Source organism: Anarhichas minor, unplaced genomic scaffold (genome assembly GCF_050575085.1).
Source record: "Anarhichas minor isolate MPS153535 unplaced genomic scaffold, ASM5057508v1 ptg000002l, whole genome shotgun sequence".
NCBI lineage: Eukaryota > Metazoa > Chordata > Actinopteri > Perciformes > Anarhichadidae > Anarhichas > Anarhichas minor.
This window is the reverse complement of record NW_027466448.1, coordinates 282,270-301,963: the sequence shown is the minus strand read 5'-3', so window position 1 is coordinate 301,963 and position 19,694 is coordinate 282,270. Positions and strand designations below refer to the sequence as shown.

The following is a 19,694-nucleotide window of genomic DNA, read 5'->3' as shown; positions in this document are numbered from 1 at the left end:
GATTTCACAGAGAGTCAGATGAGGGTGTGTGGTGGGCTGCTGCTCTGTGCCTCTGTGTCTTTAATGGGAGTGAGGCGATCATGTGTACGCTCAGTAGAGAGGAGCTCTTCATCGCCACAAATTCAACCACATCCATGAATAAAGATATGGAGTCATTAAATATCATCGGTGGTTCAGGGGCTTGAAGTCTTGTTCCCTGGAGCCCGGAGGCTTCTTCTAACCGAAGGGGGAAAAAGTTTGGTGTGACCGAAAATGAGGTTCCTAATTACGCATCCAATTAGCAACGATCACGACAGGAACAACGTGACCACTTCATACTCAGACTCCACGTCTGCTGGTCCACCGCTGAGTTCAGCAGCGTCACATAGATTATACTCACATACAACTCAAATCAAATAAAAGCTGTAAAACGACATCACACAGAAGCCAATAACGTCCTTTATAATACATACTTGTTGAATCTTTTCACGGCGGGTGGGATGAATTCATTGCTGTACTGATTTAGCCTGAACATTGGAAGTCTTATCACCTCAGATTCTGATATCACATAGTGTGTTGGCTTGTTCTGAATGAACCTTTTCATATAAAGGCTGAAGATTGTTCTTTCTTCCCAGAAGAGACAAACCAAACACTGGCTCGAGAGAGACGTTTCTGTTTTCACATCTTTCCTCGTAGTTCTTCTTCACGCTTTCTTTCAATTGGTTGCGATCTGCAGTTTCACCACTAGGTGGCGCCAACTCCTACAAACTGCATAAAGTACAAAAGTATCCCCGAGGATCGATTGTCTTGTGTTCACCTATTATGATCAGTGATGAGTAACTCTTCAGGTACCAATACAATGTATAGAAGTAAACAGTACAATATCATCTTCTGAAACGTAGAAGTATAAAGGAGCAGAAACGTAAAAGTAGTACCACAGTGTAGAAATACTCTGTTACAAGTACAAGGCCTGTATTCAAAAGGTTACTTAAGTAAAAGTACAAAAGTTAAAGTAGTCACTATGCAGAAATATATATATATTGTATTATAATTATCTTTATGATAATACTCACTTTAATGCTGCAGCTGGTAAACATTGAGCTCATTTAAATTACTTTATATACTGCTAAGTAGTTTGATCTGTGAAAATACATCATAATGTATAAGTTGATTTATATTTATATTAATAATCTTAATATGCAGATTAGTTAATGTTACATTGTAAACAATTGCTGTTAATTTACAGCCAATTTTCAACCCTAATCTACTGTATTCATGTAATACGGTTTTGTACTGTAGTTAGCAATGCATTGTGGGCTGGCCCCTTTGAAGCAACAGCACAGAGGCCCTGAATCCTAATGTTTTAAATTACAGTACACCGCAGTATTAATTATATATTCATATACTTATGCGTAGAGGTAACGTAGCATTACCTAAAATAAGGTTTGAAATCAAACTGATGCTAAGCTAGCTGTCTAGCTAACCAGTCTGTGATTTTGAAATGTCACTTATCAATGAGGTTGAGATTTGAATTGCGTAAACATTTATATTGACGTGCATTTTAGAGTCTGTGTTTAATCAAATGTTAACCGTTTATCATCTGAATCTTCTTAAGATCGGTAGCGGTTGTTGCTAGCTAGCTAACTAGCTTTTTGCCGATTGTTAATAAGCTTCAAATGTCACAAAAACACACTAAACACACTAGTAGGTGGGAATGGTGAAGCATCATTTCTGTTGACTCACTCCTGAAACAGCTGCTCGCTGTAGCTTTTATCACGCAAACTGGAGGAAACAGAGAGTTTGTGGGGATTATATTCAGCGGCGGATGAATCCACATCTGGTGCTCTCGTGAGTATTTCAGGCAGCAGGATATAAAACTTCCTGAAATATACAAAACCGCATCTGAATCTGAATTTATACCTTTGTTCTGTTATAATTCATCACACTTCGTTATATATTTGTATGAGTGGATTTGTATCAATGTTTTCTTTTGCTGAGTAAAACACAAGTCATCTGACTAAAATGTGACTGCATGAATTTACATGAATTTAGGAAACCCCCCCCCCGTCTGAGTATAAACACACCCAACACGCCCGACTCCTCCTGCATCCTTCACTGTTCATCCTCGGACCTTAAAGCATTCTGCAGCTCTGCAGAGGGAACTTGAAATAACGCTTTATTATTATTGTCATTATTATTCTTATTGATTATTGATTATTGGCAGCCATGGCCATCAATAAAGCCAAAGTGGCGATTGGATTTATAGTGGCAGGGACTCTGACGGTGGTCTTCGGAGTAGTTTTCCTGTTCGTGGGACCGGTGGTGATGAAAGACCAAGTGATCAAAGTAAGTCTTCTAACATACTTCCTTATTTCCTCTTTCATTTCAGGTTTCATTTAATAAAGGAGGATTTCTTCAGAACAATTTCCTTCTTCTCTGCGTGCAAAGCAAATTATTTCACAATGAACTATTTATTTTAGACTTCCTTGAGGACTTGCATGTTAATTAATCTAATATTTCACCTCATCGTCTGAATAAAACCTGACGTGTGCTGCAGCTTCTGCTGCAGATTTCACGCTGACTGCTGCTCCGTCATGGACATACGAGGCCTTTAGTGTCGGACCACGCCACTCATAAGCACATGTAGTCATCTTTACGGGTATTAAAGTGATAAACATTGAGTTAAATCGGTTTCATTGGCACAGCTTGTCACAAAAATGTCAGGATGCTGAATTCATTGCTAGTTTCCACTTTTATTACTTTATTCCTTATATTTTTACTAAGTTTGTGTTTGTGTCTTTGTTCTTTATTGTTTTTAACACAAACATTCCACGTGCAACTTTGAAGTATTTTTACTTGTCAGATTCCTTTTGGTGATATCGTTCCGCTCCATGCAGTCAAAAGGAGTGAAAAACTACAAACAATTAGTTTTTTCACAATAACTGTAATAATTTACAGCTGAAAAGACTTTTATGTCTCAAAAATACATTTGTGTTTTCATCAGCGGTGGAAGTAGTTTAGAAGAACTTTTACTTGTACTTGAGTGTATTCATTTTGTTACTTTATACTTATATTTCTGAGTGAAATATTGTACTACATTTACATTTATACTTTTTAGATTAAAACTTTACATTAAAGGTTATAAAATACAACACTTTCATAAAGATGAAACCAGTGATTGACGATCTTTATCAGAACTTCTTCTTCTTCTTCTTCTTCTTCTTCTTCTTCTCTCCCGTTAATCGTCTCCTGACCCCTCATATTTATCTGGCGGCCCTTTGGAGGGGCCTGACCCCTATGTTGGGAACTCTATTGACAGAATAGAATATCACTGTAACTTCTGTTCATGGAGACAAATTATGTTCGTCATCCTTCAAACCGGAACCGTTTTTGGTGTAAAGTGCTTTTAAAGTTTTTGGTGCTAGAGAGACATTTTAAACTAGATTATTATTATAAGCATGAAAAAATGATTTAATTTATATAATTTGCTGGTTTGTTTGAAGTCTGTTGAACATTTTTATTTTTGTGTTGTTTTACACATTACTGTTTTAAAGTCTGTTATCTGTGTTTTAAATGTAATCCTAATGGGATTATTCTGGATAACTAAGGTAAATATAATATTATATAAATGCTGTACTTATACCTGGTACTTTAATTTGCTAATATATATATATATTATATTACTGCTATTTAAGTAGGATTATGAATGCATGAATATTACTTGTAATCGAGTACTTTTACATGATTGTATTGCTCCTTTTACTTCTAAACTTCTTCCACCGCTGGCGTATCAAAGGTTAAAAATGTGAGAGTGAGCGCGGAAGGAGCGGGGACCACATTTCCCAGAATCCTCGGCGTGGCGGAGGCGTGGTCAACAGAGTATAAATTCAGAGACAACACCGCCGATCGAATGCATCGATCAGAAAGACTAAAAGCCGGCTGGACCGGAGACTGTCCCCCAAAAACGACAGCGTTCAGGTCTGGGACGGTTGTGTGGTCTCTAACAGTTAGCTCGCTAGTTAGCCGGTTCGTTGTCGGTCCTTCTGGACGTCAACAAGCCGCAAACACGTCTGTCAGCTGTCAATAACCAGCCATGGCCATCAATAAAGCCAAAGTCGCTATCGGGTTCATAGTGTCGGGTGTCCTCATGGTGTTCTTCGGGACTCTTCTTACTTTTGTGGGACCGATAATCATCGACGACCAGGTGGTGAAGGTAAGCAGCGCGTTGGACATGTAGCGCAGAGACGCTTGTTTTAATGTGCCGAGTCAGCTTTTATTTCATCACGTAATCACAGCCGAACGTCTCAAAGGGCTGCAGAGGGCCGCGTGAGCACAACAATAACTGATAAACAGGCGCGTGCAAACAAACAAACATAAGTGATCAAATGCATCGAGTCTGGTTCCTGTAGGAGTGTTTGAGACATGAGCAGAGCGATGTGTGCGGGGACACGTGCTGCTGAGCAGAGCTCGAACACTGGGGAGGAATTATTATTTTATTATTATTCAGTTATTGATTCATTGGTCTGTAAGCAATCAACACATTTATATTTGTTTTGAAAGAAAAATGCAGTTTCTGCCAGTTTTGCATCGAAAATCCTTTAAAACATCGATTAGTTGACTGTCAATGTAGTTGAGCTTTAATTCATTTGTACAATAATGAAAATAGAAAATGCATAAAAACAACCGCAGTAATTAAGAGTGCACGAGAGCAAAGAAGTGTGAGAGCTTATTGATACTTCAATTTAATATAAACACACATTATTACTCATCAAAAACAACTGAAGGACACAAAACACACAAACGAGCGTAAACAGTAAGAAAGAAACCGGGAAAATAACGCGAACAAATAAAATGTTTTATGTACAATTTTGACATACTTGAACTTTACTTAAGTTTTTATATAACACTTGTGTTTTTATATGTAAAAAGTGAATCTGATGTACTTGTATGATTTGATACAGTAGTACTATTCTACTAATATACAAAGTATCCGACTCTGTCTCCACATTAAAATGCTCCAACAAGCAGTAATGACAACAGAAATATATCATATTTCATAATAATATAACTCTGAAAAGAAGCCGTTCTAAATAACGAGTACTTTTACTTGTGTTACTTTAAGTTGTATAGCTTTACTATGTATTTAATGCTTAAATACTTTGAATTATACTGCTGTTAAAATGTCACATTTTTTACAGAGACGATCATACTCAAAAGATACTTTTGTACTCGAGTACTCGAGTAACTAAGTAAAATCTAGCAGCTCCAGCTTATAGATTATGAGGATTTGTTTTATTTGGTTGTAAACTGTCAGACAATGAGACGTGAAGATAGTTTCTGATATTTAATGAACCAAACGTTTGATTAGAGGAGAAGTGAGCAGTCGTCACATGATCTTATTCATGTCTCTCATTAAAGATATTAATAAACCTTCTTGGGATCAGATGTGACGCTGAATTAAGGAATTAAAACCATGTAATCGAGATTAACTTTAAATATAAAAGTCACGTTTCTTTCTTTTATGTCTCGTAGATTTTTCCACAAAACACATTTTCTGGTTCTCGCTTCTTAATGTGAAGATTTGATGCTTTTCTTTAATATCTTTGATAATAAACTGAATATCTTTTGGAGTTTTTTGGGTTTGTCGGTCGAGGTTTCACTATTTTCCGTCCTTTCCTGAGAAAGCGTTGAATCGATGGTTTCAGATAAATAACGAGGATGATGGATTATTGCATCTCGTCTTTCTCCTGATTTCAGAACACGGTGATCGACCCGAAGAACGAGATGTCCTACACCATGTGGAAGGACGTCCCGGTGCCGTTCTTCATGTCCGTCTACTTCTTCAACGTGCTGAACCCCAAAGAGATCCTGCTGGGGGAGAAGCCCATGGTGGAGCAGAGAGGACCCTTCGTGTACAGGTCTTTAGAAACTCACACACGATCTGTGAATATGTTCACGATGCATCTTCTCCTCATCTTCTGTTGCTTTTCTTACTTTTATTTGTCAAACACTCTGTGCTCCTCATACAATCTGTAGGTCCAGTCTCCAGCCTGTAGCTTCCTCTGCACCACAGCGGGATGCAGGCAGAGTATCGTTGCATAATGATTCCATGTGTTCAACGAGGGGGAAGTTTAGAGGGCTGAGTGCTCTCTAGAAACAACACGGCATCCTTACATCTCTCTATATATCTATCTATCTATATATATATCTATATATATCTATATCTATATCTATATATATATATATCTATATATATATAGATATCTATATAGATATATATATATATAGATATCTATATATATATATATATATATATATATATATATATAGATATCTATATATATATATATATAGATATATATATATATATATATATATCTATATATATATATATATATATATATATATATATATATATATATATATATATATATATATATATATATATATATATATATATATATATATATATATATATATATATATATATATATATATATATATATATATATATATATATATATATATATATATATATATATATATATATATATATATATAGATATATATATATATATATATATATATATATATATATATATCTATATATATATAGATATATATATAGATATCTATATATATATATATATATATATATATATATATATATATATATATATATATATATATATATATATATATATATATAGATATCTATATATATATATATATATATATATATATATATATATATATATATCTATATATATATATATATATATATATATATATATATATCTATATATATATATATATATAGATATCTATATATATCTATATATATATATATATAGATATCTATATATATATAGAGATATATAGATATATATAGATATAGATATATATAGATATCTATATATATAGTGTAAGTGTTTTTAAATGGCGCTCTAGAGGAAGAAGAGATATCCGGCTCGTTCACCCGGAGCGATATTGAATAATCTTATCATGAAGTCAGAGGTCTAATTAACCTCCTGGTGTTAAGTAAACTCGGTTTATCTAATCTGGTCCTCGGTGTTTTTCGTAATGTTTGCTGTAATGACCTCATCAGGTCAGCTGATCAGCCGTTGTAATGTTTACGTGATCAGGACTTTAGTTCTAAACTCTTTATGAAGTTAAGCTCAGTTTAACCAGTGAACTCATGATGTTATTAATAATAACGAAGTCTCTTTACAATAATTTATAAAATATTTGATTTGATATTTGAAGTTGTTTACTTTGTTTAAATAACAATAGAGATATTCAGTCAGTACTGAGAGAGTTTTTGTTCTTTCACCACATTTAGTGGAAGAGTTTGTGTTCTTCTTCCTCATCTAATCTAATCTTCATCCTCTTATCATCACTGTATCACAGGCGTAGTATTCTGAGTACAACGTGTACTTTGAACCGAAGGACGGAGGTTTGGTTTCAGAAGCGTGGCGACGAATTAAATAATACGAATAATCGACATGATTTACATAAAACATAAACAAATGAAGTGCAAAAGAAACATGTTATAAAAGGACATTTTAAATACAATTTAAACACTTAAGAGAATATAAAATGAAAAGTATTACTAGTGTTAAATATAATAATAAAAGCTCCAGAGCAGTTTAAGAAATGATTTAATGGAACAAGTCTTCAGCTTTGATCTAAACGAAGTGAGCGCTGCAGTTTTCTGGGAGTTGTTTCCAGATATTAGTTTTTATTTGGAGCATGAAGGCGTGGAGGTGTGGAGCTGAGAGGTTATCCAGGTCATCAGACGCAGAAGACCTGCTGGAGATAATGTCAGCTGGTAGCGGCACTAAAACAACGTTATGTAAATGCCTTATCCATAAAACCTGCACAGAGGCCTGAATACTTTCTTTCTGAAATCTTTCTTGTTCTACGCTTTGCTGAGAGTGCATCAACATTTAATAAACTCTGATCTTCTCTCATGCGGACGTTAAGAGGAAAGTGTTCAGACAGACCTCAGCAAGACAGAAGTGTGATGTAGAATAGTTTCCTTCTTCTTCCTCAGGAAGCGCATCCAGAAGGACAACATCACGTTCCACGCTAACGGGACGGTGTCCTACCGAGAGTACAGACGCTACTTCTTTCAGCCGTCCATGTCTGCAGGGAACGAGTCCGAGGTCGTCACCATTCCAAACATGTTGGTGCTGGTAAGACTTCATTTCTGCTGCGTCGTCATCATCGATACACGTTCTCAAAGTGGGGTCCGTGGCTCTCTGCCAGGGGGTCCCAATATCCTTCTTCCACATGTCTCTTGTGTTCTCTCACATAACTCTGAGTGTAGAAGAGTAAATAAAGAGGTACAATGATTCCTTAGTTTTCTACGTTTTGTTTCTTCAGGGCGCTTCGATCATGATGGAGAACCTTCCGTTCGCCGTGCGTTTAATGATCAGCGCCACCTTCAAGACCTTCAAGGAGGGCCCGTTCCTGACCAAGACGGTGGGGGAGCTGATGTGGGGCTACGACAGCGGGCTGGTGGACTTCCTCAATAAGTACCTGCCCGGCATGCTGCCCTCCACGGGCAAGTTTGGACTCTTTGCTGAAGTGAGTGTTTGAAGTGGTTCATGAAGTCCAGTTTGATGTGTCCCCCCCCCCGCCCTGACGTCAGAACGAGGTGCCTGCACGCTGAGATCCATTTCATTCTGAGCCAATGTTCATTCTACAGGAACAGTGTCGTATAAACGACGTGTGTTGAAGTTAACATCATCTTTAAGACGTCATCGTGTGCTCTGTGTGCATTATAAGCTCGTGCATTAAAAAGTGTTCAAAACTGTGTCTTTTAATTCAGTTCAACAACTCCAACACCGGCCTGTTCACCATCCACACCGGACAGGACGACATCAGGAAAGTGCACAAAGTGGACTCGTGGAACGGCCTGACGAAGGTGACGACCCGGCGCCTGCAGGTTTCACTGTGAGAACTCTTCTTCTGCTGTTACATGTGACCCACTGTCCTCTCTGTTGTTGCAGCTCAGCACCTGGAACACTCCTCAGTGCAACATGATCAACGGAACAGCTGGACAGATGTGGCCTCCCTTCATGACCAGAGAGACCACTCTGCCTTTCTACAGCCCTGACGCTTGCAGGTAAACCTCACCTCTCTGTCTCTCTCTGACTCTCTGTGTCTCTCTGACTCTCTGTGTCTCTCTGTCTCTGTCTCTGTCTCTGTCTCTGTCTCTCTGTCTCTCTCTGTGTCTCTCTCTCTGTCTTTCTGTCTCTCTCTTTGTCTCTCTGTCTCTCTCTGTGTCTCTCTCTCTCTTTTTTTCTGCGTCCTCAGACCTCTTTGTGTCCTTTCAGATCTCTGGAGCTCGTTTACCAGCGAGATGGAGAGATGAAGGGTATCCCTCTGTTTCGGTACGTCGCTCCCAAGACCATGTTCGCCAACGGGACGGATTACGCTCCCAACGAGGGCTTCTGCCCCTGCAGGCAGTCGGGTCTGCTGAACGTCAGCAGCTGCCGGCACAGTGAGTCAAACACGTTCTGTATTTAAGGAACCTGATGTCTCATTGAAGTCCCTAACCCTCTGAACCCCAAAAACCCAGCGGCAGGATTGGAAAGCATGTTTTCTTAAAACAATCTCCAAAACTTTCCGTCATTATCGTCAGATGTTCATCTTTCCGACGGTCTTTGAGTTTCGACACCTGAGATTTTGGAAAAAAAAGTGCAAAAATAGCAACAACAGACACTTAAAGTGACCTAATAATGACTTAGTTTCCATCTTTCAGACTCTCCGGTCTTCATCTCTCATCCTCACTTCTTTAATGCTGATCCTGTGCTGCTGGACTTCGTTCAGGGCCTCAAACCAACAGAGGACGAGCACGGCCTCTTCATCGACATCCATCCAGTGAGCGCACGCACACGCACACACACACGCACACACACACACACTCCCTGCACACATCAATGGCATGAAAAGGATTCACCGATACGCCTCCTCTAGGTCTATAAGATCAAGTTAGAAGATTTAGTCCAACTCGATTCTTTTCATAATTAGTTCCCTCTTAACTTACATTTATTTAAATTTCTCTGATATTTTTTCCCCAGAATGTGTTAAAGCAGTTAATCCGACTAAATGAAGCACGCTCGTCATTACGTCCTCTCTAAAACGTGTTTTATTACGGTTACATTTATGAGTCATCAGAACACTGAAGCGTGAGCTCTTTGTACTTTGTGTGGGATGGTTGTATATTTATCTGTTGTCGACCAGAGGAGGTCCACGAGGCTGAAGCTGCAGGTGAAAGACGAGGCTTCAGGTGACACGAGGTTGTTTCCTTGGGGTGTTGTCGGTGTCCTTGAGGCTCGGCTGGTTGTCTTCACTGATTGCGTATCGCAGACCTGCAGTCGTTGTGCTATGTGTCGTTATCAAGGGAGAGTTTTATCTTCCTGTCGACACAAACGATGAATCTCTGGTCGACAGAGGGTGAAAGGTCGCATCAGATCATTGTGTGTCAACGCATTCTGTAGTGATATAAAGGATCAACATGTAACTGTGTCCAAACACGTCTCGACCTGTGTTATGTGTTTAGTTGAGTTATGTACTTATATCATCCAAAATGTTTCCAACTATTTTAAAACCAGAGAAATCCGTCATTTGAATGAAGGAAGCGGTGCGCTTCATTCGGTCGCCTGTCAGTGGATCATATCAGCGCTGTGGTTTTCTGCCAGAAGTTGTAATAAACTGACTTTTTGTCCAGTTTTAAGCCACATTTGCACGACACAGTTTTAGTTTTTAACTCTTTATTTTAACCAGATGAAGGATTTTAGTCATCAGACGTCTGGATCTTAAGTTATCGGAGCTTAAAGCTGCTTTATTCTGTGTTTCTATCGTTTATTTATCTCCGGGTTTGATTGTTTTTTGGAGAGGAGACCTCATATTTACTGCTGTACGATAACGGTTTGATGTAACGCTGCCGTGATTCAGGTTGCTCTGTGTGAACCTCACAGTTGGCTGCAAACCTGCGTCGTGATAAGGTAATTGGAAATTGGGCTATTTCTCCGTAATCGCAGTTGTTTGAAAATTAAGTGTCGTTAGAAAACTTTCTATAGCTGCAATAAAAGATACATATCAGGTAACCGCTCGTATAAAAGGATTCCAAGAAGAAGAGAGCATGAATCATCGATATCGGGTTAATGATTGAGGGATTTTATGAAGCGATTTCAAACGTTGAAGGAAAAACTTTGAGCCAAAGTTTAGCCCTGATGTGTCTAAATCATTTAAAGCACTTCAGACCTTCTTCAAGATCAACAAGAAGGCCGAGACGTGTGATCAACATCTCATCCCCTCTGTGTGCGTTGTTGTTCTCTTCAAACACTTTTACGGACAGAATTCGTGGCTCTGACGTCCAAACAAAAGCTCTGAAAAGTGGCGAAAGTTATCGCCCGGGTGTCGTGTTTCCATCACTGCCGATGTGAGGCGGAGCCGAGCTCTTTGTCGGGGGAATGAATGTTGACGGTGATTGTTTCCCTCTGACGACAAACGCCAGATGTTAGCGGGTTTCTAGTCCTTTTTGGAAAGAGACTTCTGCTTCTTCCTGACAACAAAAAACTAAAAAACACATCTGTGCAGGTTGCTGTTTTAATTGTTCCGGTCTTTCTTCAGCAACGTTTAGCTGCACGACAAGTTGAGAACAGGACGAGAAGCATCGCAGGCGTTCCAAAGAGAAGCTGGCAGGAAGTCATGAAGGCGCTGCTTCTGAACCAAGTCACTCAGCTGGAGAACACACACGGGAAGATCTCAGATCAACTCCATGGCCACTGTTCAAACCTCTTATTGTGTTCAGTAGAATCCACTTCTCACCGTATATGTGACAGATTATTAATATTCTGGAGCAGCTTCAGTGTTTCTCTTTTTAACCGTAGAAAACGTTTCCGGGTTATTGTTTGTGAAGCTTTACACGTTCACTGCTCTCTGTGTGCTGAAGGTTCACACAGAGGTTTGTTCACTCATCACTCACACACTCAGTTATGCATTTATTAATACAAACAGGAGGAATGGGATTTCTTTTGGGCGGTGTTTTATGGAGCGGTACAAAGAGAAGAGAACTAACTGGAAGAAGGCGTTTGGCAGTTAAAGCTTGAACACTAAAGAGTGAGACGTTGTTGTTCTCACTCTTGTCTCTCTTGTGTATTTTTCTTCCAGACGTTTTTGACCCTAAAATCTAAATTGTAATCCTTTAAAGTCTTCAAAAGCATCACATGAGGATATCCTTGCTTTGTGTACGGTGTGTGGTTACGTGGGAACTCTTTTTATTGACGGTATAGAACACGTCGTTTTTTGAAGTCCTTCCTTATTGCTCTCTGATTCCATCGTGTCGTTGCAGCTGACGGGCGTCCCTCTCAACGTGTCCATCCGGCTGCAGCTCAACCTCTACATGAAGAGAGTGTCGGCCATTACGTAAGAGCTGGTCCCCAGAGCTCCGTCAAACACTCATCATGTATTGTGTTTGTTCATCGTTTGATATCGGGAGGCTGGAGGCTACTTCCTGCTTTTCTTCACCGCTGACATTGAGTTTTTATTTCTTTGTCCTTGTAGAGAAACTGGCAAGATAGCCGAGGTGGTGATGCCGATGATCTGGTTTGAGGAGGTACGTTGTCTTTTTATTGAAATATGAAAGTGTTTAAAAGTGTCTTTACAGAAGGAAGAAGTTCTTTCTGTCCACTGATCATCGTTTAATATGATATTTACATCTCTGTTCGTTTGAATCATAAACTGTCTTCAGATCTTTTACTTCTATTTGATGAAGAAATACTTTGTTACGTTGTTCGTATTCTCATGAAAACATACTTAAAGTACCAAAAGAAAAAGTACTCACTATGCAAAAATAGACCCTAAAATAATATGTATTTTAAATATTACATGTTATAATTATTGATGCATTAATAAGTAAAGTATTTAAAGATGTCAGATAAATGTAGTGGAGTCATTTGTGTAGTAGAGGAGAAAATGCATATACTTAGTATAGTAGAGCTAGTTAAAGTACAAGTACATCAAAATTGTACTTGAGTGAATGTTCAAAGCCTCTATTGTGAACGCGGCCGCTAGGAGCTGTGGCCGGAAGGTCATCGGTGCCTGTCGTGGCGGCAACCCGAGAACCCGGTGGTGGACACCGGAGGTGAGGGAAGCCGTCAAGCTGAAGAAGGAGACCTTCAAGGCCTGGTTGGCCCAGGGGTCTCCTGAAGCAGCTGACAGTAGAGCTGTGTCCGCATTCTCGGCAATAAGTCAGACACGTTCCCGGTGGGTGTTGGCCTCCGCCAGGGCTGCCCTTTGTCTCCGGTCCTGTTCGTGACTTTCATGGACAGGATATCTAGGCGCAGTCGGGGGGTGGAGAACGTCAGGTTCGGGGGTCTCGGGATCGCCTCTCTGCTGTTTGCAGATGATGTGGTCCTGTTGGCCTCCTCGGATCATGACCTCCAGCATTCACTGGGGCGGTTCGCAGCCGAGTGTGAAGCGGCGGGGATGAGAGTTAGCACCTCCAAATCTGAGGCCATGGTTCTCTGCCGGAAACCGGTGGATTGCTCCCTCCAGGTGGGGACGGAGTGCCTACCTCAAGCGAAGGAGTTCAAGTATCTCGGGGTCTTGTTCACGAGTGAGGGTAAGATGGAGCGGGAGATCGACAGACGGATCGGTGCGGCTGCAGCAGTAAAGCAGGCGCTGCACCGGACCGTCTTGGTGAAGAGGGAGCTGAGCCGGAAGGCAAAGCTCTCAATCTACCACTCGGTCTACGTTCCTACCCTCACCTATGGTCACGAACTCTGGGTCGTGACCGAAAGGACAAGGTCGCGGCTACAAGCGAAATGAGCTTCCTCCGTAGGGTGGCCGGGCTCAGCCTTAGAGATAGGGTAAGGAGCTCGGTCATCAGGAGGGAGCTTGGAGTCGAGCCGCTACTCCTTCGCGTCGAAAGGAGTCAGCTGAGGTGGTTCAGCATCTAATTAGGATGCCTCCTGGACGCCTCCCACTGGAGGTTTTCCAGGCACGTCCAACTGGGAAGAGACCCCGGGGAAGACCCAGAACACGCTGGAGGGATTACATCTCCCAGCTGGACTGGGAACGCCTCGGGATCCCCCAGAATGAGCTGGAACATGTTGGGGGGGGGGGGGGGTTAAATGTGTTGTAACGCTGCTCTCACCTGTACTGTTGTTAAAATAAGGCACACTTTCACTAAAAGAGAAGCTGTAGTTTGATCCTGTAACACGTCGTGTATTTGTATTTGTTTACCTGCTGCAGAGCGGCTACATAGACGGACCCATCCTCGATACGTTCCACACCAACCTGGTGGTTCTCCCGGCTGTGATGGACTTCATGCAGTACGGCTTCATCGCCCTCGGCCTGGCCACCATCCTCATCGCCTCCCTGGTGCATCACAAAGTGAAGGTAAAGTGTGTGTGTGTGTGTGTGTGTGTGTGTGTGTGTGTGTGTGTGTGTGTTATACCTGCATGTCGCACAGTGGCACATGTTCTCCCACTAAAAGAAGGAGAGACTGAAGTTTGTACGTATTTTAGCCCCTAAAAGAATCTTTATCAGTTTAGTAGTACTTAGCTGTCAGACAGCGTCTCTGACGGAGAACCCAAGATGTTCGTCTCCACCAGACTCCATCGACAAAAACACAAATCTAACCGTTTAAAGTCACACAATCCTCGTCCGATACCTCGCTCATGTCTGTTAGCTTAGCATTAGACAGACGTGATCTTTAGAAGTGTTGGTCGGTGGATTTTGTTACCTTTGGCTAGCTGTTTCCCTCTGTTTCCAGTCTTTGTGCTAAGCTACGCCCTGGTTAAGCCTATTATTTAAGCTTTAGTTACACTTGATGTATAAATACTGTGAATGAGCCGGTTAATGAGTACTCGAGTGGCTCCTTAAGTCACATGACCTGTTTGCTAAGAGCTAAACGAGGAATTGATTAAAAGTCTTCTGGTGCTTTATGTTTGCAGAGGTCTCGTTCAAATCTGACGATGACTTCCACAGGAGAGGACAACCCTGCAGTCAGTAAAACAACCTGACCTCTGACCTCCATCATCTGAACACTAATGACTAATGAAATCACTTGATTCATCGCTGCAGTAATCAGCGGGATTTGATTTGATTTTTGATTTGTTTTTCTTTACGACGAATCAGAATATTTGTAATTTCTTCAAAATATTTTATTAATTTAATTTAATTAAATTTTTTTAAATGCTATTTATTGATTTTTAGCCACAAACAGCTTTTTCAGTTTTAACTGAGAGCTGAAGTGCTTCATCAGATTTCCAGTTCTCAAGTTGTTGTTAGAAATCGCTCCATTAAAACAGCTGCTTGATAATCGCTCCATTAAAACAGCTGCTTACAGATGAAATAGTTTGATGTTGATCAACAGACTCTGAACTAACCAATCACACGTCGTCTAGTTAACAGCATGATGTCATCCGTTAACGCAGAAACGACTCCTAATGTCCACAATCTAAAATATAACTTATTGCAGAAACTTCCTGTTATTATTATAATAATGATAATAATAATAAGACAATGTTGTCGTCTTTTAGGTCTCCGATGAAGAGCGAGTAAAAGGCGCTCATGACCACGAAAAAAAGAAGTATATAAATAATTAAGGTGGGTTCACACACAAAGACAAACATGTACAAATGTATATCGATGGGACAAAACATGAGAATGTGGACGATGCAAGTTTTGATCAGAAGCAGCTTTTATTTCTGTTGTTTCACGTGTTTAAGTTATTGACTGTGATGTAAATGCAGGTTTATGACTCATGAGGATCATTTGTGGAGTGAAGTTCAATGACTGAATGATTCAGGTCTGTTCTCAACGTGAAGCAACTTTAAAATATATTGTTGCATATTTATTGTGCTGAAATAGTTCTGAGACATTAAGACCTTTAGTTTACTGGGTTCACTCACAGCAGCTGTATATATTCTATTACACTCAAGACAACAGTGATAATATGATCTGTTATAATTCAATGCAGGATCGAGGAGTTCTCTTTGATGTATGACGGGTCAGAATATGAAATAAGTGGTTTTCTGTGAGGATCCAAACGGCCTCACGTCTGACCTCTGATCTGAACATTCATCTGAACGTCTGAGCGTCGAATTCACAAGAAACAAGTTTCCTCTTGAATTGTGAATCACTTGCAGCTCATCTTCCTCGTCTCAAGGCCTCACAACAGATATTCTATAGATGTTTGAACGTTTAGTTCTCTGATGTACACAGGTCAGTGAACGCCCCTCTGGTGGAGTCGCTATGCAGATAGTAAAGCTGATTTAAGTTTGTGCAGAAAGCACACGAGCACTGAGACGCAGTCTGCTCGGCGACAGAGTTCGAGCTGCGTTTCTTTGCGGGTATTTGAGACGGTTTCTTTTGATCTGGTGCACCGTCCCTTTCTTGTGAGTGTTCAGCTCGTGTTTGTTGATTTTCAGTCTTTTGTCTTCTGAACGCTTCCTAACGCTCCGTCTCTCTTCTGGTCCTAAACACAGAGACGTGAATGTGAAGAGGACGACGCATCATACGGAAACAAGAGCTCCTCAAGCGAGAGGAGAGACCCTCTACTGAAAGATGACACACACACACACACACACACACACACACACACACACACACACACACACACACACACCTGGTGTCGTGGACTCTCTGACTTTATTCCAGTACCTTGAACTGAAACGTTACATTGAGTGAAGAGATGACATGTTTTATTCTTCTGTAAATGTTTAAACTCGAGGACGCTTTCACGTCGTCCGACGTGTCGGGATTCAGGCCGTTTTATCTGTTGCCGTGGTTACACTTGTCGTTTTTTAAATTTTTTTAATGCGACTTTTGTGATGAGATGCGTCGGATCACAACTCCGCTGTGCGGAGACTTTCGTTTTGATAAATTGTCCCCATCGTGTCCACATTGTGTCCACATCGTGTCCACGCATCGTGTCCACGCATCGTGTCCACATTGTGTCCACATCGTGTCCACGCATCGTGTCCACATTGTGTCCACATTGTGTCCACATCGTGTCCACGCATCGTGTCCACGCATCGTGTCCACGCATCGTGTCCACGCATCGTGTCCACATTGTGTCCACATTGTGTCCACATTGTGTCCACATCGTGTCCACATTGTGTCCACATTGTGTCCACATCGTGTCCACATTGTGTCCACATCGTGTCCACATTGTGTCCACATCGTGTCCACATTGTGTCCACATCGTGTCCACATTGTGTCCACACCTCACTGAGATCTGAACTGGCTGTGGTCCAGTCCACTTCGCCATGTGGTCTGGCTGATCCCGCAGCGTACAGAATTGACAGTCAATGTGCTGAAAAGACGAGTGTAACCACGACTTCTTGAAGACGGAACGAGTGACGACGATCTGTCGCTCAACACCACTTTTCTTTTTTCTTTATTTTTGTACCAAAAACAAATGAGACTCCAGCGTGTTCATGTTGCTCTGCTCAGTATTCGATGTAAATCTGCGCTGATCGGGAACATTTGATAGTTTGTCTCCTCAGGTTTACTGTTGTGGTTATTTCTACTGTGATTTAAAAAGACGTGTTTCTGCATCAACAACAAGGGAACTCACGGGCAGAAACAGCCGACTGTTGGTGAACTGAACCTTACTACCGACGTGCCTTTGGTCGTCTCACTGACCTCCAGCTCCTTGTATTCCATGTGCTCTCAGGATCGCAGAGTTAAAGCAGAAGAATCAAACTCTTCTTCTGTAAAGGTGTGAATGTGTTTCTTGAAACGGAGATGAATGATGACGTCTGCCGTCTAAATTGCTCCTTTATTATGAATGAATGAATGAAACATGGAGGTAATAAATGTTTTAAATCCTACTCGTGAACGTGTGATCTCGTCTTTTTGTGGTTCTAGACGTATGAAGATGAGACGGTGCAAATAGTGGAAGTCCAGAGTACGTAGTCGCTCTCTGTACAACGTGGTCGTTGATCTGCTGTTTGGTTGGTTCTGAATAAACCCGTTCTATATGACGTCATTCATTAAATGCTCCTCCTGGAACTTAGTTTTATGAGATTTGTTGATTGTTTCTATTCTCATGTTGCAGAATGTTTGTGTTTAACCTGCTGACCTTTGATCCCAGTGTTTAAGAATCAATACACAGATCTGTGTTTGGTCGTTTAGTTTTAAACAGACTGCAGAAAATATGAACTCACTTCAACTTAAAGTTGGACAGTGAAGAACTAGTTCTACGAAGCGTCTCTAGTGAACTCTTCAACCCTAGTTTCTGTAAACTTTATTAACACTTCGGTCTAAATGACGCTTCAGACTTCTCTCTGCAACCCGAAAGAAATTCTGCTAAAAATAAAAGTTGCATTCAATATAATGTGCAATATAACTTTTTATTACTTTTCAAAATGATTGAAAATATTGCACTCAATATCTTACACAATATTACTTCTATTTTATTATCTATTAGGCGTCGGTGTCAGTATTACTTCTTATACACTTTATCTTTATTACTCTATTGTTTATATATGTTCATATATATAAAATGTGTTATTTTTCTGTTCTAATCTTTGATCAAACTCTGGAGCAAGAATTTCCTTCGATATTGATAAAGTTTCTATTTGATCTATTAAAGTATATAAATTTCTAAATAACACTGTAATCAGCTGATCAAATACAGACTCCGCATGCTTCTAACTGAAGAAGGTGAGACGAAGACCTGAAGACCTGAAGACGTGACCTCAGTAGCAGCTTCAGCAGCCTGCTGACTGAGACACCGTTGGGTCATAACAGAGATCAATGCGTTAATCAGGTTTGTGTCTAGTCAGCGTTTTTTCATCGTTCTTTGTGGGGTCGATGAGGTCATTACCCACAGAGGCATGTTTTGAAGCCGTGTCCGTGTCGAGATGCTTCAGTCAGCAGAACGCGTGAGATAAGACCAACAAACTTTTGGGTTACTTTACAGCTGCTTGTTGAATCCATCAATAATGACCCCTCTCTGACTAGTGTCGGCTACTTAAAGTGACAGTGAGGAACCTTTATCTGTCTCAGGTTAATCCTGATGCTCCATGTGTTAAAGCTGCATTCTCTCTAGTGTCCACCAGGGGGCGACTCCTGGTTGTATAGAAGTCTATGAGAAAATGACTCTACTTCTCTCTTGATTTATTACTACTTCGTCAGACTGATCCAATAGTTGGGGTCGCAGTATTTGCCTCAACACTGTCCTGACGCAGCAGAGGAGCGAAAGATGTTTGAAACGAGCAAGCTTTTGAATGCATGACTTCTCCTTGCAGTGGAGTACTTCCACGGTGTAGTATTAGTAGTTTTACTGCAGTAAAGGATCTGAGTACACCATGTCAGAGTCCTGATATGTGGAGATATTGTGCAGCTGCACTGTGAAGTAGTTCACTGTGGATGTTGTTAACTCGCTCTGTTTCACCGTCCTTCAGCAACACGTCTCTGATGAAGTCCGTTTGTATAGTTTGTGTGTTTAAGGTCTGAGCTCAATGTACAGATGACATCATGCTGAGCTCCGTCCTCTAGAACGAAAACAAGCTGCGAGCGCTTCAATATCAGCAGGAGACTTGAAGAGGAACCAAACCTGCCTGTATTCTCTCTGATTTCCAAATATATCCGATTGTATCATATTATTTATTGTTATATGACTTCACAGTGTTGTGTAGCAGCTCACAGATGGAGCAATGTGACCTCTTTATCTCACCGTT

At 40.5% G+C, this 19,694-nt stretch overlaps 1 protein-coding gene across 2 annotated transcripts; it reads left to right on the top strand.

The window, feature by feature from the left end:
- Positions 1-3,885: 3,885 nt before the first annotated feature.
- Positions 3,886-17,120, top strand: scarb1 (scavenger receptor class B, member 1). 2 transcript variants are annotated; one of them, XM_076093831.1, is made up of 13 exons: positions 3,886-4,192; positions 5,737-5,897; positions 8,036-8,177; positions 8,368-8,571; positions 8,816-8,911; positions 8,997-9,112; positions 9,324-9,490; positions 9,752-9,870; positions 12,347-12,420; positions 12,559-12,610; positions 14,251-14,397; positions 15,543-15,609; positions 16,491-16,646. In XM_076093831.1, the coding sequence occupies exons 1-12, from the start codon at positions 4,073-4,075 to the stop codon at positions 15,606-15,608; spliced, it is 1,464 nt and encodes a 487-aa protein (XP_075949946.1). In that variant the 5' UTR covers positions 3,886-4,072; the 3' UTR covers position 15,609; positions 16,491-16,646. The 2 variants fall into 2 exon arrangements, with proteins under 2 accessions (XP_075949946.1, XP_075950029.1); XM_076093914.1 differs by lacking the exon at positions 15,543-15,609 and having other exon boundaries at positions 16,491-17,120.
- Positions 17,121-19,694: the final 2,574 nt, after the last annotated feature.

Bases quoted from the DNA above. Each gene is read 5' to 3' on its own strand.
- scarb1 (XM_076093914.1), top strand. From the start codon at position 4,073: ATGGCCATCAATAAAGCCAAAGTCGCTATCGGGTTCATAGTGTCGGGT. The intron at 4,193-5,736 runs GTAAGCAGCGCG...TCCTGATTTCAG, and splicing joins TCGACGACCAGGTGGTGAAG to AACACGGTGATCGACCCGAA. The intron at 8,912-8,996 runs GTGACGACCCGG...CTGTTGTTGCAG, and splicing joins CGTGGAACGGCCTGACGAAG to CTCAGCACCTGGAACACTCC.